The 18,759-nt window shown below is 44.7% G+C and overlaps 1 protein-coding gene across 1 annotated transcript in view; it reads right to left on the minus strand.

Annotated features, from left to right (window-relative positions):
* The window catches only part of DRD3 (dopamine receptor D3), a 45,992-nt gene extending 27,495 nt beyond the window's left edge, over window positions 1-18,497 (minus strand). Inside the window, exons 1-2 of the mRNA XM_052647037.1 lie at window positions 18,228-18,497; window positions 6,997-7,109 (exon numbers count right to left, since the gene is read on the minus strand). Coding sequence (XP_052502997.1) covers window positions 6,997-7,109; window positions 18,228-18,497 — 383 coding nt within the window. The remainder of the gene's footprint in view (window positions 1-6,996; window positions 7,110-18,227) is intronic.
* Window positions 18,498-18,759: the final 262 nt, after the last annotated feature.

Below are 18,759 nucleotides of genomic sequence, written 5' to 3' on the forward strand. Positions count from 1 at the left end.
TGTCTGCACCTTATTCCTGATTATCAGGGACCATTAAGTTTATTTATTTCTCAAACAAACAAGTATACAGCACTTTCTTCGAGTCAAATAACGGTTTGAAGTGCTCTACCAATATTAACTCATTTGTTCTTCACAACAACCCTTCTTCTATGATCCCCACTAAATGGAAGGGTGCTGAGGCCCGGAGAGGTGAACTGACTTATTCAAGGTCACATTGCTATGAACTGGTAAAAAAAAGTGGAAGTGTTAGTTGCTCAGTCATGTCGGACTTTTTGTGACCATAGCCCACCAGGCTCCTCTGTCCATGGGATTCTCCTGGCAAGAATACTGGAGTGGGTTGCCATGCCCTCCTCCAGAGGATCTTCCCAACCAAGGGATCAAATCCTGGTCTCCTGCACTGTAGACAGGGAAGCTTATGGAGTGGTAGAGCCAGGATTTCCAGCCAGGCACCATGACTCAGAGCGAGGGGGCCCAGAGTGTGGCTAAGCCTCTGAGAAAGGCAGTGAGCTGGAAGAGAAAGAGGCTGCCTGGGTCTTTCCTCCTTTACCTACCAGCTGTGAGATCTGGGCAAGCTTATCTGCACAGTCTAGCCTAAAGACTCTTTACCTGTAGAATGCAGGTAATACACCTGCCTTGCTGGGGTGCTGTGAGGGTCAGCATAAACGACAAGCTCTTGGTGCCTGGCCTGTAGTACATGCTAAAGACACGGTAGCTATTGGGTTGGCCAAAAAGTTCATGTGATTTTTTTCCTTAAGATGGTATGGAAAAATCTGAATGCACTTTTTGGCCAATGCAGCATTTCTACTGCTATTGCTTTTAGATTCACTCATGTTAGGATCAGCAGAGTGGTAGCCAGGTCACTGAAGACAAAGGAGATGTCCTGGCTTACTCCCAGGAAATGGCACCTAGAAAGCTGGGTGCCAGCCTGGCCAGAGGCCCCTCCCTCCAAGCCCCGTCCTCGCCTCCAGCAACGAAGGGGCCACTCGTTGGCACAGACAGAGGGGTGGTGTGTGAGTCAGAAGATTCATGTTCTAGGCTCAGAACTAAGAGGCTGTGGGACCCTGGTGAGCGTTTAATTTAACTCATTCCTGCACCAACAAGTTAAGCTCTTACTGCCCCTCTGACTTCCAATTCTGTGACTGTGGTTCATGGGGTTGCCACTTTACTGAAGGTCTCAGGTCCTCACAGAATTCGACCTCGGCCTGGAGCCCTATCGACCGGTGGGAGGTGTGTGTGTGGGAACCGAGGAGAGTGCGTCCTGAGAACGCTGCTGCGGGACGGCAGGAGGCTGGGCCGGGAGGGAGGGCCTGAGTCTGACTCCCCGCCTGGGTTTAATGAGCCCCCAGCTCTGTGAGCGCTGCTTTTCACCACCTTTTATTTGGTCAGACAGGGGGCTCAATAAATCTTTAGTTCTGTGGACTCCCCTCGTGGAATTGTTGAAGGAGAAAGCTTTTTGCAAATGACTGGAAAGCCCATTGCAAACATAAAGTGCTTATTTAGATGCAAACTAAAAAATCCAAGGTGCCTGTGACTCATCCGGTACCTATTGTGCTTGCTGCAAAGACGCGGAGGCTTGCCTGTGTGATGGGTGCCATTTGAGAGCCACTTAAAGAACTCCCTGGTGAATGAATTTGGTTGCATTATTCCCGGGATCCTTGCGGAGGACCCATATTCTCACCGCTCGCGCGGATCTTGTCCTCCTCCTTTGACACTTTCTCAGCCCTCTCCCCGAGTTAGCTCTGACCCAGGGTGCGGCGGGAGGGGTTGGCCCACTGGGAGGCAAGGAGCCAAGGGAGGGGGGCTCTGGGGGTGGTGTTCACCCACTCTGCTTTTTAGAAAAGAAAAGGCAGCATTAATGCCAGCATCCAGAGCTATGCCTGAGAATCTAATGACAATGGTATTACTTGCTTTCAAAAACCCTTTTATCATTTCCTTTTCTTTTCTATCTCCTACTACCCTATTATTACAGATCAGGGCTTCATGACCAAAAAATGCTGAATCCATTTGGTCAAGTTTGTCAGATGGGTGACTAGCATTGTGTGAAGACCAAAGGTCTGCATGAATGATTGCATTTTTAATGAATTGACCGGCTATTTGGCATCCCATGAACAGAATTTAATGCTGTGTACTACAAACTGCTGTGAAGGATAATAGAGACAGCTTTTCCAAGGCCTATTTTCAGTCCTAGAAGAGGGAGGAGTCTACATTTTAAGGTTGGTGAGGGTTGGTTCCTTTAGACCTACAAGCCAAGAGGGGAGCATCCTTGTCCATTGGGGTCTAAGATGGGAACTTGTCCCTCAGGTTGCAGGTAGGTGAGTGCTGTGTACTCTGGAAATTCTTCCTGTATGAGACAGAAGCTAATGCAAAGTTTGCTCTTGTTGGTTGTGTCCTAAGTGGTGCAAGTAGAAGTATGCGTTAAGCACGGCTGCTGCCAGCAAAATGGTGCTTTTGTGCAACTTACAAAAAGATACCCTCTCCTGGCTGGTGAGTTGTAAAAAAGTACCCTCTCTTGGTCTACTCCAGGCTTGGGCATGAAGCCCTGGCTGAATTCAGTTCCCACACTCTAGCCACAACCGGCACAACCTCCCCTACCACCCCATGCGTGAAAGTGTGTGTGGGTGGAGTGTGTAGTTCAGTTCAGTTCAATTCAGTCGCTCAGTCGTGTCCGACTGTTTGTGACTCCACGGACGCACGCCAGGAGCACGCCAGGCTTCCCTGTCCATCAACAACTCCCAGAGGTCACTCAAACTCATGTCCATCGAGTCGGTGATGCCATCCAACCATCTCATCCTTTGTCGTCCCCTTCTGCTCCCACCTTCAGTCTTTCCCAGCATCAGGGTCTTTTCAAATAAGTCAGTTCTTCCCATCAGGTGGCCAAAGTATTGGGGTTTCAGCTTCAGTATCAGTCCTTCCAGTGAATATTCAGGACTGATTTCCTTTAGGATGAACTGGTTGGATCTCCTTGCTGTCCAAGGGACTCGCAAGAGTCTTCTCCAACATCACAGTTCAAAAGTATCAATTCTTTGGTGCTCAGCTTTCTTTATAGTCCAACTCTCACATCCATACATGACTACTGGAAAAACCATAGCCTTGACTAGATGGACTTTTGTTGGCAAAGTAATGTCTCTGCTTTTTAATATGCTCTTCAGGTTGGTCATAGCTTTCCTTCCAAGGAGCAAGCATCTTTTAATTTCATGGCTGCAATCAGCATCTTCAGTGATTTTGGAGCCCCCCCAAATAAAGTCAGCCACTGTTTCCACTGTTTCCCCATCTATTTGCCATGAAGTGATGGGACCAGTTGCCATGATCTTCGTTTTTTGAATGTTGAGCTTTAAGCCAACTTTTTCACTCTCCTCTTTCACTTTCATCAAGAGGCTCTTTAGTTCTTCTTCACTTTCTGCCATAAGGGTGGTGTCATCTGCATATCTGAGGTTATTGATATTTCTCCCAGCAATCTTAATTCCAGCTTGTGCTTCATCCAGTCTAGCATTTCTCTTGATGTACTCTGCATATAAGTTAAATAAGCATGACGACAAGATACAGCCTTGATGTACTCCTTTCCTGATTTGGAACCAGTCTATTGTTCCATGTCCAGTTCTATCTGTTGTTTCTTGACCTGCATACAGATTTCTCAGGAGGCAGGTCAGGTGTTCTGGTATTCCCATCTCTTTCAGAATTTTCCATAGTTTGTTGTGATCCACACAGTCAAAGGCTTTGGTGTAGTCAATAAAGCAGAAGTAGATGTTTTTCTAGAACTCTCTTGCTTTTTCAGTGATCCAATGGATGTTGGCAATTTGATCTCTGATTCCTCTGCCTTTTCTAAATCCAGCTTGAACATCTGGAAGTTCACAGTTCATGGACTGTTGAAGCCTGGCTTGGAGAATTTTGAGCATTACTTTGATAGCATGTGAGATGAGTGCAATTGTGAGGTAGTTTGAACATTCTTTGGCATTGCCTTTCTTTGGGATTGGAATGAAAACTGACTTTTTCCAGTCAGTCACTGCTGAGTTTTCCAAATTTGCCGGCATATTGAGTGCAACACTTTCACAACATCATCTTTTAGGATTTGAACTAGCTCAACTGGAATTCCATCACCTCCACTAGTTTTGTTCATAGTGATGCTTCCTAAGGCCCACTTGACTCCGCATTCCAGGAGTGTATAGGCATACCCTCAAAGATGGGAGAGGGTAGGGTTGGAACTAGAAGGCTAGAGGCCCAGAGCCTGTCCTAGGAGCTCTCATTATGCAGCTCTTCCCTCACTCCTCCAAGGCTAGTCTGATTCCATTCTCATGTCCTCTCTGAAGGTGCATATTTGTGGTGTACACATTGGCTATCCTCAGGCAGGGATCCCTGGATCCTTGTTCAAGGCTCTGAAATAGGTACAGCAGGGACATTCATGGGCGATGAGCTAGGATGGTGTAATTGTTGGGTGGTGGAGGTGGTCATGTAGCAAACCAAACACAGTCCATTATTTCTGTAAATCATACATTTCTGAAAACATGTACTAAATGTCCAGCAATCACACAAAAGGCGTAGATGCTATGGGAGGAATTCTGTTCTCAGAGAGCTAAAAATATTATAAAATCCCTAACAATCCCTTTACTTTTTAACAGCTTTTATCAAGATATAATTCACACAGTTCATCTAAGTATAAAATTAATGTGGGTTTTTTGGTATGTTTACAGAGTTATACAACTGTTCCCCTTTATTTTTAACACATTCTTTGATGGTATTAGTTTTAGTGTTATAGACACATTCTTTGATTTTCCTTCTCAGCATAGCTAGTCAAGTAATAAAAGTCAAGTGCTAGCCAATCAAATGATAAAAGTCAAGACCATTGAGTTGGCTGGTAGGTTTGCAGTATCCCCAGAGGGTTGGGTTTCCACGTCCAGTCACTGGTCACACATGCAGGGAAGTTTAGGGCAGAACTGTGGGTCATGTGAATGTCACACGTAGGGCCGTGAGGAGGGCCTGCCTCAGGATTCCTGCGAAAGGAGCCTGGCGATGCCACAACATGTTTACAGGGGAAGCACCATGGGAGGTCAGGGGTGACTGAATTAAACTGTAGATGATTTGGAAGGGCTTCGCAGAAAAGGGGACTGGTGTGATCAGCCTTGGAGCATAAGAGAGCCAGAGGGCAACCCAGAAAGAGATGAGATTGCAAAATAGAGTGAGGCCATACTGTGGAAAACTTTGACTATTAGGCTGTGAAGGTAGCTTCCATTTCTATTCCTCAGGCCAAGGTGACTGAAGGGTTTTGAGTAGGGCAGTGGACATTCGGGCTCCAATTCTGGGGGAATAATCCTGAGCGTGGTGGAAGGGCCAATTAGGAAGCTGTGGGAGGTCATAGGAGTCTAAAAGAAGCAGGTGAGGAAAGAAAGGAAAGACGGGGCATATTCAGAAAACATTTCAGAGACAGAGTCTATAAGCACTGATTGTTTAGCTACATCAGTGTATCTAAACAAGGAGAAGAGGAAGAGAAGGGAGCTGAACAAAATCCAAGATTCGAGAAGAATGATGTTGCCAGTGAGAGATCATCAAGACGGTTTGGTGCTTTGATGGTTTGGTTTTTAACATTTGGCCTCATAGGAGCCAGTGGTATATCCAGGTAGTAGTGTGGTCTGGATATCAGATTAGAGGTGAGGCTGGAGATTCGAGGAGGCTTAGCACAAAGCCTGTGATTATTACCTTGGGAATTGGATAGACATGAATTCAAATCCTGGCACTGCTTCATACTAGCTGTGTGACTTGGGAAAACTTCATTATTCCAAGAAGCTGGAAATGAAGCTAATAATATTACCTAAGGGTTATTGTATCACCACCGCGATGGACATGAGTTTGAGTAAGCTCCGGGAGTTGGTGATGGACAGGGAAGCCTGGCATGCTGCAGTCTATGGGGTTGCAACAAGTCGGACACGACTGAGCGGCTAAACCGACTGGCTGACGGGTTGTTGTGAAAAGGAAATGGGTTAAGGTTTTGACATGCCTTCGCACAATGTGGTAAATTCTCAGTAGATGGCAGATTTTATCTGGGGTCACCTGTTGAAGCTATGGAGTGGATGGATAAAGTTCTGGGAGAAAGAGTGTAGGAAGACAAGAGGTAGATGGCGAGTAGGAAAAGGGGAGATGGAGGCTCTTGACCGGCCACAGAGGCCGCAGGCTGGACAGCGACCTCCTTTTCCCAGGGTGCTCCGCGGGTCTGGAGGTGTCCATGGGAACCATGACAAATCTGACTCAGGATGGAGGGAGGGACAGAGGAGAGGAAACATAGAGAGGAGGGAAGAGAGGAGCGGAGCACCCAGAGCTGGGGCAGGGCTCGCTTAGGGCTGGAAAGTGATGCTGTTCTGATGGAATACACACAGGCTCGAGTCAAAATCGTAGAAGTCACTCCAGCAACTGAAAAGCAATTCTACAAAACATCGTTCTTGTTTTTCTTAAACTCTATGAGGGAAATAAATATTTAACAAACAGGTCATGGCCACGTTTTCTGCAATTCCCTTTCTTCCTCATCCACTCCTCTCTCCGTCCTCACAGATACTCCCAAACTTTTCTCTCTCCTCTCTGTCTTTTGCCCCTGGCCCCTTTGTCTCCCTCCCTTTACCAAAAACAAACAAAAGAGCAGCAGGAACGTTTTCTCCTAATCTCACCTCTCTGTCTTTCTGCTTTCTCGCTACAAAGTTAAGAGTCCTGAAAGCCTCGAGGATGGTGAAAAAGTGAAACCAGAATCCTCCTTAGGGATCTGCGGGAAAGGAACACTTCCAGAATAGTTATTTCTCTCCTATCACAGGAGTTTCATCTCATCAACAAACCACCGTTTAAAAGAAAAAGAGAGAAAAGAAAATGTCCCAGTGTTAAGTTGCACTTCACAATGAGCCCCGTGCCCTAGATGCCGAGCCTGTGCCTTCAGCACAGCAAGGGCAGCTTCCCTAGGAGGGGTCCCTCACCACCTGACCTAGTCACCTCTCTCCTAAGCCTGGAAGGAAAGCCCAGCCTTACCTGTCAATGCTGATGGCACAGAGGTTCAGGATGCTGGCTGTGCACATCATGACATCCAGAGTGACGAAAACATCACAGCAAACTCGGCTGAAATTCCAGACCCCACCTGTCACCTGGGCATCAGAGACAAGGACGTTAGTGTTTCCTCCCAACAAAGGGACAGCAACCCAATCAACTATACTGCCTTCCCTGGGCTGTCCCGCACAGATGTAGACATGCCATCTCTGTGGGTACAACCTCATCACCAAGGGTAGGCAGACCTTGAGCGAATGTCAGGGTGCCCAAGATTGCTTGCCTGAGAAAGGTCAAACTGGCGGAATGTCAGTACTGAAATGGATCTTCTGGATCAAATATTCCAGCATTTCTCAAAGTGCAGTCCTCAGTGGGGTGCTCATTAAAGACATAGATTTCTGAACCATTTCCTGGACCAACTGAGTCACAGTGTCTGGATCTGGGGCCCATGAATCATCTTTTTAAAATGAACACTCCCCACCCATCACACCAAGGTTTGTGAATCACTGATCTGTTTCAACTAGAGTCTCTTGATGAAAGTGAAAGAGGAGAGTGAAAAAGTTGGCTTAAAGCTCAACATTCAAAAAACGAAGATCATGGCAACTGGTCCCATCACTTCATGGCAAATAGATGGGGCAACAGTGGAAACAGTGGCTGATTTATTTTTCTGGGCTCCAAAATCACTGCAGATGATGACTGCAGCCATGAAATTAAAAGACGCTTACTCCTTGGAAGGAAAGCTATGACCAACCTGAAGAGCATATTAAAAAGCAGAGACATTACTTTGCCAACAAAGGTCCGTCTAATCAAGGCTATGATTTTTCCAGTAGTCATGTATGGACGTGAGAGTTGGACTATAAAGAAAGCTGAGTGCCGAAGATTCGACACTTTTGAACTGTGGCGTTGGAGAAGACTCTTGAGAGTCCCTTGGACTGTAAGGAGATCCAGCCAGTCCATCCTAAAGGAGATCAGTGCTGAATATTCACTGGAAGGACTGAGGCTGAAACTGAAACTCCAATACTTTGGCCACCTGATGTGAAGAACTGACTTATTGGGAAAGATTTAAGGTGGGAGGAGAAGGGGACAACAGATGTTAAGATGGTTGGATGGCATCACCAAGTCGATGGACATGAGTTTGAGTAAACTCCGGGAGTTGGTGATGGACAGGGAGGCCTGGTATGCTGCAGTCCATGGGGTCACAAAGAGTCGGACACGACTGAGGTTGAGCTCATCATGGTTAAGTGATGTGTCCGTAGATGCACAGCTCGTGGTAAAAGAGCTTGGGTGACTGCCAGATGTGTGCGCTGTGCCAAGACTACCTCTTCGAAGCCCTCCACCCAGTGCAGAGCCCACCCTGTTCAGGAAATAAGCTGAGGACACATTTTTCGTAAACCTTCCCTCCACAATAAAAGTCTATCTGGCTTCTGGTTTTAAAGCTTGGAAGCTTTAACAGCATCTGTAAGAGCCTATGCCAGTGCCCCCACCTTCATCACCGTGGTCCTGCTCACCAAGATGTGGGGGGAAAGGTGCGTCCAGGGCATTGGAAAGGGGCCCAGATCCTCTTTACTACTCACAGAATCAGAGAAGATGGTTCTGACTTCATGCATGTACACATGTGTTCTGAGCTCCATAACTCTTCCGAGTAACATATATAAATAAGTCAGGAATTTAGATAATTTAAGTTATATTCTAGCTCCTTTCTATTTTATTAATTTTTAAAAAATTTTTTGCATAACGTAATTGAGCCAGAGAGATATGTCAGGGAGACTATCACTTTCATGCACACATGCTGCTCTTGGGGCCCGGAGGCTTTTGTGCTTTTGCCAGCTTCCAGCCCCTGGGGCTGCCATTCTTGGGCACCATGGGTCTTAAGGGGAAACCTGTGAGGCTGGCCCCCTAGGCTTAGCTGGGTGTTCTTGATAGCTCTGCTGGCAGGCCAGATGGCTATTTAAGAGAAAGGGGAGTGAAACATAGGTTCAGTAGCCTCTGAAGTAGCTTCTCAAGGAAAAAACTGCCAACAATAGTGCACGAAAATCCTGTTGTTCCTCTAATTTTTCTCATCCAAGAGTCTTGTTATTATCACCAGACCACTTCACTGGGTATCCTTGTTTTATGGCATTAATGCATGTTCCTGGAAGGCTCTCTCTGTTTCCCCTCCACTAATAACTTTTCCCCATAGAATTATTTCCTTTTCAGCATTTGATCTTCTCCCTATATTCGGTCATCTCCAGCCTCTAGTATGAGAAACTCTTACCAAAGGTATTTTAAGAGCAACAATGAGAAGTTCAAACTAGTGATGAGGTCATCATTTTTGTTCATTTAGTTGTGGATTTACTTTCTCTCTTTTAGTCCAGTCATTTGGTGCTATGTAAATAAAAGCCTAATAATGAATACAGAGGAATTCTGAAAAAGAAAAAATTTTTAAAGGGACATCTGTTTAAGGCAGCCAGGAGAATGGAAGACGGTTTTGCTCAGTCCATAGGACAGTTCTTTGCTATAAAAGCTTCTTGCAAAAGGTGAAATTTGTATGTAGTAGTGTGTTAGTCACTCGGTTGTGTCTGACTCTTTGTGACTCTGTGGATTGTAGCCCACCAGGCTTGTCTGTCCATGGCATTCTCCAGGCAAGAATTCCGGAGTGGGTTGCCATTCCCTCTTCTGGGGTATTTTCCCAATTCCAGGATCAAACCCGCAGGCAGAATCTGCATTGCTGGCAGATTCTTTACTGTCTGAGCCACCAGGGGAATTTGTATGCTAAATCTCTTTTAACATCTCTTTGTGTGCTAATCTCTTTATGTAACTTAAATTGGGGGAAACCATTTTTTTTTTTTTTTTGGTGAAATTGTGAGTGCCTGTTTGTTTATGCGTGTTGGGGGACTGTGTACGTGAGAGAGGATCATTAGAACAGTAGCAAACTCCAGGCTTGCTGGACGTCCTGTTCATTCATTCATTCATCCGTAACACAAGTACCTGCAAAACTCCTATTAGTTCATCAGAGGAGGGTATATTATGTGTTTTTTAAAAAGAGTTCTTCAGGCCCCGTCCTTGTAGAGTACTGAAGAAGCAAGGCATTCTAAATAAAATAGAGATCATCATGAGATGATAATATCATTAATAGAAGCTAACATTTATTGAGAACTCAGTCTATGTGGGTCTGCAATCCACATGACCCATTGCAGAAATTTCTGTAACTTTGGAACTTGATCCCTGAGTTGTTTTTTTTAACTGTATGTGCTCTCAACACTTTTTGAGGACAAATTATACACTTATTTGATAGGAGATTAAATGACTGCTACTTAATCAATCTGATAGGAGCAAGGAGTTTTTCTTGTTTGCCGCTGCATCCCTCTCCTAGAGGAATCACAGCCTGCAAATATATTCTGACAGGATGAAGGGTCTCTGACATAATCTGTGTTAATACTAACAATTACATACATGGCCTCTGGGGCTGGTTATTGTCCTGTGAGAGAGGACTGTTGTTATCTTCATTGCTGAGAAAGAGACTAACGTTTGATGAAGTGCAGCATCTTGGCCCAGGAAGGCATGGATCTAGAGACAGACGGGGCCCTGGAATGTAGATTGTTACACATCGCTGTATGGGGGTATCGGGTGAGGAGGGGGCAGCTGTTGGAAAGGGATGGAAGTGGGTGGACACAAGGAGGAAGAGAAAACCATGTGCTCATCAGGGAATTTTGTGGGACGGACCACATCACCAGCCTTCCAGGGAATGGGAGACCTTCTGATTGCTTGCATCCCAGGATTCCAGAAAAACAGTGCAAAACAGTGGGGGCCCGCTGACTTTGGAGCTAGTGAAAGTACATACCGGGCAGGTCCCTGGTTTCTTGAGCTCCTCAGGGCCAAAGCCCTCAAGCTGTCCTCTGTCTTCCAGGCCCCCTCTGTGCTACCCCATTCTGGCTCTCCTCTCCTCCCGTCTCCAGCTCTGCCAGCAAAATACTCTCCCCTTGATCTCAGCTCAGTGTCAAGAAGAAAACAACCTGATTAGCTATTTAAGTAATTCCCACTAAGGTGCCATCACTTGGCCTTCTCTGGAGCTTGCTCGTCAAGATGTGTCTCTAATTGGTGGTATGTATAATGAAAATATCTTTATTTTTTTTTTAAAACGAGTCCTCCACACCAAGTAAATAATAGTGAACAATCAGTAGCAGCCAAGAACATGCTAAGTAACTCTCACAGCAACCCAGTGAGGTAAATATTCTTTCCAATACATAGAAAAGAAATGGGAGTCTGAGAGGGGTTGAATAATTTGCCTAAGGACACATAGCTAGTAAAAGCAGCTGGAATTTCAAACCTTAATGTTAACCGTTACTCTGTTTAGCCTCTCAGAGGTCAGCACCTTGACACGCTGCCTCTGAGACGTGTACAATTTAACTCCATTCTCATATCACAGGAGGAGGAAGACTTGGCCTTGGTCCATCATCCATCCACCCACGCGTCCGGTGTTTATTGAGGGCCCATTATGGGGCTGACGCTTTGCTGGGGTGGGTGTACTGAAATGAATTAAACTTGTGAGATGAATTAAACTGTATTGTGAGGCCAGAATACAGTGCATGTGGCGGGGGGGGGGGGGGGATGGCAGGGGGTGGCGGGGGAGCGGGAAGTCATGTGTGAATGGGAAGGGGTGAACTGAAGGCCCGGGAGAGGCACACTAAGAAAATCTCTACGATAAGTGCTGACAGATGAGTACAGGGTTGGGAGAAAATGGAAGGTAAAGTGATTTTTGAAATTAAAGCAGGAGAAAAGCAGAAAAAAGAAATCTGATTGACTTAAGGCTTTTTAAGAGATGTGATTCTACCTTTCCCCTAAATTTTAATGAATAACTCACTTCAGAATTAAACAGCAGCCAGGTGGTGTTACTCTCACTTGCTAATGAATATAACTGACTCCCTTTGGCAATACAGAAGGGGGTGGAGCAGGAGAGTGGCTTAGGTACTGAAGTTGGCTATTGATTTTCAACAGGCACAGCCAGGGCAGCATTTCCCAAATTCACTGATAAGGCAGCATTTTCCAAATCACCTGAGGCTCTTGTTAAAATGATTTTTAGTCCCAATTCAGGATAATAAATACCTCCAGTGATTCATGCTGCCTGGGAGGTTTGGGAAATACTGGTCCACAGGATGTTGTGGGAGGGCGGGGCATGACTTTGTCTTCCAAAATGGTTATCCCTAAAGAATATATGTGTAATATATGAATATATTTGTGTGTATAATGAAGTTAATTTCCTATACGGCAAAGATTAACACAACATTGTAAATCAACTGTATTTTAATAAAACAAAAAAATATTAAAAGAAAAAGAAATGGTTGTCCTAGGGCTCCTGAAGCATCCTTTATCCCTTGGGTGCCTTTAACCTTATAGCTCTTTCTCAGAAGAGTGTTTTAAATGCATAAAATAAAATACAATGAATCACAAAGGATACCAATGATATCAAACTGTAGTTACAACATTTTTAAAAATATATGTGATTCTTTAATCATGCATTAAGTGACAAGACCTAGGTGCAGGCCTCAAATTCCTATAGTTTCAGAGTACTGATGAGCGTAAATGCTATTTTGGTGTCTGTAAAAACTGAAATGCGATTTGAAAATATATACATCTGTGACTTCTACTGGTGACACAAAGGATTTCTTCTCCTGTGGCTTGATGCTGACATTCATAATTGAAGGAAATGCTTAATTTTGGTTTAGTGAAAATAAAGAAGTAATTTTATTTATATCCAAGTTGATGAACTCCCCAGATTAAGAATTTCTGCTCTAAGGGGTGGAATTTTAGTTGTTTTGGGGTGATATCCAAGGGGTAGATATGGAATTACTTCTCTGATTAGCCTCTTCACTCTAGTTTTGCTTGCCACAGTCCAGTTTGGTACATTTAGGGTAGACCCATCAGTCTGTATTTTGAACAAGCAGCTCCCTGTAATGAAGGTTTAGCTCAACCCTGAGGCCCATTCCCACAGAGAATCCTGGTCACTAGGATATTGCCAGAAACTTCTTGAGGTTGGATGACACTTTAGAAATGACAGGAGAGGGATGTCCCTGGTGATCCAGTGGCTAAGACTCCTCATTCCCAATGCAGGGGGCCTGAGTTTGATCCCTGGTGGTGGAACTAGATCCCACATGCCACAGCTAAGACCTAGCACAGCCAAATAAATAAATATATGTTTAAAGAAAAAGAGAAATGACAGTAGAAACACTCTCCAAGCCCCTCCAGCTTTCAGTCTATGACTTCCATCAAAATCTAGAGTTTGGTGAAAAGACTCCTGGTGTTTTTGTTTCTAGAGCTTAAATTGCTGTCATTTGGGGTTTTTTGACAATGGTGAAATTTTCCTTTAAAAAGTCTTTATTTTTAATAATCAGGATCATTACAAGGTCCAAAGGCATCTCTCTCCCCAAACTAGCGCTGTTCTTTTCTGTCACCATTTTCTGACCTGGACCATGCTCTCTGTGATGAGTGCCCCTGCCTGAACCCACTTGGCACTTTTTTACTTGTTTATATTACCTAACCCTCGAATCTTTCCTTCAGTCCACATTGGGACCCAAATACTCTTCGGTTAGTATTCTCAATGTTCCCCTGGCTGCTTACGCTGCCTTTCTGCCCTGATACAAGTGCATTAAACATCACAAAAGGTGCTTAACCAAGTGGAACAAGATGGGATGTTTGTGCTTGGAGAAGGAGCTCTAAACAGATTGCAGCTTCTAAAGCAGGAAATTAAAAACTTGAGAGGGAATCTGAGATAGAACTATTTGGTATAACCCAGAAAAGAGTTTTCACAAAAATGCTGCAAACTGAATTAAAGAGATGGCCAGGGCCCTCTGGAATATAATGTACTCTGAGGTCACCTGCATGGTTTTTGTCCTCAACTTCTCTGCCAGCCCTGAGGACAGAGAAATCTGAAGAAGGATAGTGACTGGCCCCCTCTAGTCCCTTTTAATATATTGTCCAAGCCCAGCCTTCTTGCGTGCCTTCACGATGAAAATGCTACCCATTAAAGCCCCTGTGGTGCATTCTTGCTGACAGTGTTCCTTCTTTCCAATTGTCCTTGGATTCCACTTGGAATCCCTGAGCAGTTGATGTGTTCTATGGAAGGTACACATAACCTGTGCCAAACTGATTATTCTCTTCAGTGATTAATTCAGAAAATTGTGTGCCATAAACCAATCCAATCCAAGTACATCTGGATACTTCTAATAGAAATTCTGGGATATAGATTTTTCTCTCTTGCTGTGAATGGCATGGTGTGCAATGTGAGGTCCTTTGCCAAAGGATAAGGCTAGGATATGGAAGAAGACAGAGCTGAGAGAATTGTAGAGAGAGGGAACTGGCACCCTGTTCAAACTGTGCCGGCAGTCCACCCTGCCACAGGACAGGAGAGCCAATGCATTGAAGACAAACAATGTTCATTGTTTAAGTCAACTGGAGTTAAGGTTTCTTTTACTTACAAATTAAAGTGTATTAACTAAGATACTTATAGATCACACTTTAGTTATCAGAGCACTTTTTCAGTTGATGCCAGTTGAGCCTAAATCAACCCTTTGAGCTAGGGAAAGTGTAGTCGTCATTTTCATTTTATTCATGTAACTCCATGCCTTCTGACTCCCAATTCTGAGTCATTTTCATAGCATGACTGTATCAAAATAACATTCATCCCAGTGAATTCCAGCAGAAGCACAAAGTTATATGACATTTTATTGCCTATCTCTCCCCCACATCTTGTTTTAATAAAACCCACATTTTCACTTTTTCTTTTCTATCCTCCCTTGTGGCTAAAATTGGCCTTATATTCTGGTTCTGGCCAATTAGACTTAAATGAAGTCCCTTAGAGAGATCTTCAAGCTACTCCAGGAAGGATTTTTTTTCTCTTTCCCTGCTGTCCCCACCCATCCTATTTTTGAATATGGCCATGATGCTGAGGGCGATAGTAGCCCTCTTGTGAGCAGCATGAGGAAGTGAGTCAGTTTATCAAGGATGGTGAACAGAAAGAATGGGAGAGTCTGATCCTTGATGACACCTGAGGCAGCTGACCCAATACCCACACAACCCCTTTCTCCAGAATTCTGGTTATGTAAGAAAAGTAACTCCTATTTGTTTAAGCCACAGTGAGTCAAATTTTCCAATATTTACAGCCAAAACATTTGTAACTCAAACAAACTGGTGTCTGGCATGATGAGCCAATTTTCCTTTGAAGGAGGAGGTCTGGCCAATGTGAGCCAATATTCCCTTCAAACAGTATGGATGCATTCAAATCAAAGTACAGGAAGCTGGGAATTTGACAGTTAATTTTACACTCTCATGGTGTCTTCTCATATTCATCCTGTCCCCCTGAGGACCCCCAGGCCCACAGTAGTCTCTCTGGTCAACACCGCATCCTTCCCTCTCTCTCCTCTTTGGTATGACCTTGTAATTTCTGGACCAGCTACCCAGACTGTACTGTCATTAAGACAAGTTAGTGGGAGTAACAGTTTGTTCTTCCCTGAGACACATGGATTTATATATTCATGATTCCTTTAAGAGCTCAAAGTGCTCTTATTTCTCTTTAACCACCCAGTCTGCTTCTGAAGTCCACAGGAAGCTGGCATCTAAGACTAAGGAAAATATACAGACTGGGGTGGGGTAGGGAGACCTGATCCTCTGGAATAGAATCTTCTGTTGTCTTAATTGGTTGTCTGTTAATGATAGTTACTTAATGCCATATTTTGTCTTTTGTTGAGACAGGCCCTTAGTTGACTGTTGGAAAAAGTGATGCAGAGTTATTGAGTTGCATTTACTGGAGCCTTGAAGCAAATGGGTAGGACCAAAAAGACGTCACAAAGCCTATATTTCCCAGTGGAGAGATGGCTTTGCGCCTCCAAATCTTTTTGGTTTGATTTCAGACTTATATGACCATCCTCTTGACCGCTGAATGCCTGCTTGTTGCAAATAACCTGTTGGACAGAGGGTGTATTGGTTTTGATAAGGAGAAACAAGAGCTTGCCCAGTGGAGAAAAGCCACAGATATAACCTGCAGGGAGTCCACTAAGGCCTTTGGAGAGAATTCATGCTGGCCTTCTGCAGACTCAGGTGCTCCTCTATGCTCAGCAGTAGAGTGGGGGCACCAGCCATATTGGCAGTTGGGGCCAGAAGGGGATACAGTGGGTGTCTCGTGTGGGAAAGTCACACTGTCCATCTCCTATACCAGTATCTACAGAGATTCTCCAACCGTGATCCATCCAGAGTCCTGGAAACAATCACAGATGGACAGCCAAAGAGGGCCTAAGTGCACAGACACCAAAAGCCTGGTTTTATTTCAGATGCAATTAAGATGCTTATCAGAGGGAAAGTTCTGTTCCTGCATTTTTTTCTGACATCCGTCCTTCTGAAAGACTGAAGAAATCCTTGTAGTGTATAGGATAGACAGAAACACTTTTGAGTGGGGTGTAGGGATGTTCTGAAGTATTGCCTGATCCATCCACACTGGGTCATGGCTGCTAAAGTCTTCCTCTCTCTTGAACAGAAATATATGCTTCTAACTCCTTTACAGTATCATTATTAAAAAGTTGAAGTAAATAGTTTATTGTAATAATAGATGTAGCTGCCGATGGTGTAAGCAGAAATGGTCTATTTAATGCATACTGTTCGGAGCAGATTCATTTAACCATTCATACATCAACTATTTATTTAGCACATATTATGTGCCAAATAGTATATTTGGACTATGGGGAAAAAAGCACAAAGACATGGCTTCTGACTTCAAGAATGTTTCTAATTGGGTCAGGAGGGCATGGCAACCCACTCCAGTATTCTTGCCTGGAGAATCCCCATGCACAAAGAAGCCTGGTGGCTACAGACCATGGGGTCACAAAGAGTTGGACACGACTGAGTGACTAAGCACAGCAATTGAGTTGATGGAAAAGTCAAGATAATTAGAAGACCCTTTACCATCAGGAACATCCTAATGGAAGAACAAATGCGTAGTTTTCACTCTGAGTATTCCCTTAGCCTTGAAATCCATCCTAGTCAGCCCAGTTGCTTTTATTTTTGAATTTCCTTTTCTGTCTTCTTGATTTTGTTCCTTCATCTCTCCCCGTTGAGATCATAAGTCTAATTTTAGTTCCCAGTCATTCTTTAATATGGTTACTCGGGTAAGCAGTCTGTGTTCGAGGTTTTTGCTCTCCTGTGATATGTCATACTTAATTAACTGTCATCTTCACTATTAATATTAACTGAGATATTAATTTGATGAATTTTAATTTCTCTTAATCATGGCATCATTTTGAGCCTTCATTGGATACCTCTTTAGAATGATGATACACAGTGCAGAGGGGAAATATTAATAGTGTATTAAGGTGTTTTTAAAAAACTCCTTAGTAATTGCATGTTTTCCTGGTAGGAATGTCTGTTTCTTGAACAGGTGTGGGCACCGCGATCTCCTTGTTAGCAAATGGATGTTTTGTCTTGATCACCTCCTGACTCTGTTTTGCGCTTTCCAGTGAAAATACTTTCAAATTTAAGAACTGTCTCTCTCTGGAAGAATTCTCCGGGATCTGCTGCATTATCTAACTGGTGAGGGCTCTGTACTATTAATGCAGGCATCGAAAATAAAAATTTGGTCTTTTCCTGTGGAAGCAGAGTGTGGAGAGCTGGTACCCAGGAGGAAAGCGCCGAGTCCAAGGGCCACTGAGCCATCAGCAGTCTGATCCGTTCGCAGACTGTTCTTTCTCTCTTTTTCTCTGCTCCGTTTCTCTTACCTTCCCATCCCCGTTTCCTGTTTCCTCTCATTCAGTAAAAAAGATTTCATTAAAAAAGAATTCCTCTGCCCTTGCTGCACATCCTCACCCCTAGGTATTCGTATATTGAAACACTGATGAGGATGGCCACTGGACTGCCTCCCCCAACCCTCCATGCCTTTGCAGCATGACTGACATGGGGAGTAAACCTGGTGCATTTTGTAGGATGAATCCCATTACTCAGGTCCAGTCACCTGGATGCTGGAGGCCCGGGGAAGAATCACTCCCGGCTCCCTGTCTCTGGCGTGGGCAAGTAACGCTGAATAAATGCCGCTCTCAGGACCTTCAGTTCCCTCGAGAAAGGGAGAGTAACAGGAACTCTCCTTCCTTCCCCAGACCCTGCATCATGGCAGGGAGCATTCTGAGCCCAGGCGCCAGATGCTCAGGGAAGAAGACAAAGACAAGCACGGTCACATGGGCAGCTTGCACGTGCGACCTACTCACCTCCAGGTACACCACCCAGGGCATTACCAGGGTGGCCACCAGCAGGTCCGCCACAGCCAGGCTCACCACCAGATAGTTGGTGGTGGTCTGCAGGGCCCGTTCCTTCAGCACAGCCACACACACCAGACCATTGCCGAAGACGATGGCCAGGATGAGTGCGCAGTAGGAGAGGGCGTAGTAGGCGTGCGGGCGGGCCCGGCCGGCCCCTGTGGAGTTCTCTGCTGCACAGGTCACGTTGATGTGGCCCCCCAGCTGGTTGAGAGGTGCCATCGTCTGGAGGGAGCGGGGTAACCCCCACACGTTTCCTGGGAGGAGATAGAAAACAATGTCAGTCAAATTAGACTCTTTGGAGTTTGACTTGCCTGGGTACATTTTTCGATTTATTTCTTCAACAGATATTTTATTGAGCACTTTCTATATGCCAGCCACTATTCCAAGCCCTGGATATACAGCAGTGAGGAAAGGGATAAAAATCCCTGCCTTTGTGAAGCCTCCATTCCAGAGGAGAAGACAGCAGTAAGGTACATCAAAC

Source organism: Budorcas taxicolor, chromosome 1 (genome assembly GCF_023091745.1).
Source record: "Budorcas taxicolor isolate Tak-1 chromosome 1, Takin1.1, whole genome shotgun sequence".
Lineage (NCBI taxonomy): Eukaryota > Metazoa > Chordata > Mammalia > Artiodactyla > Bovidae > Budorcas > Budorcas taxicolor.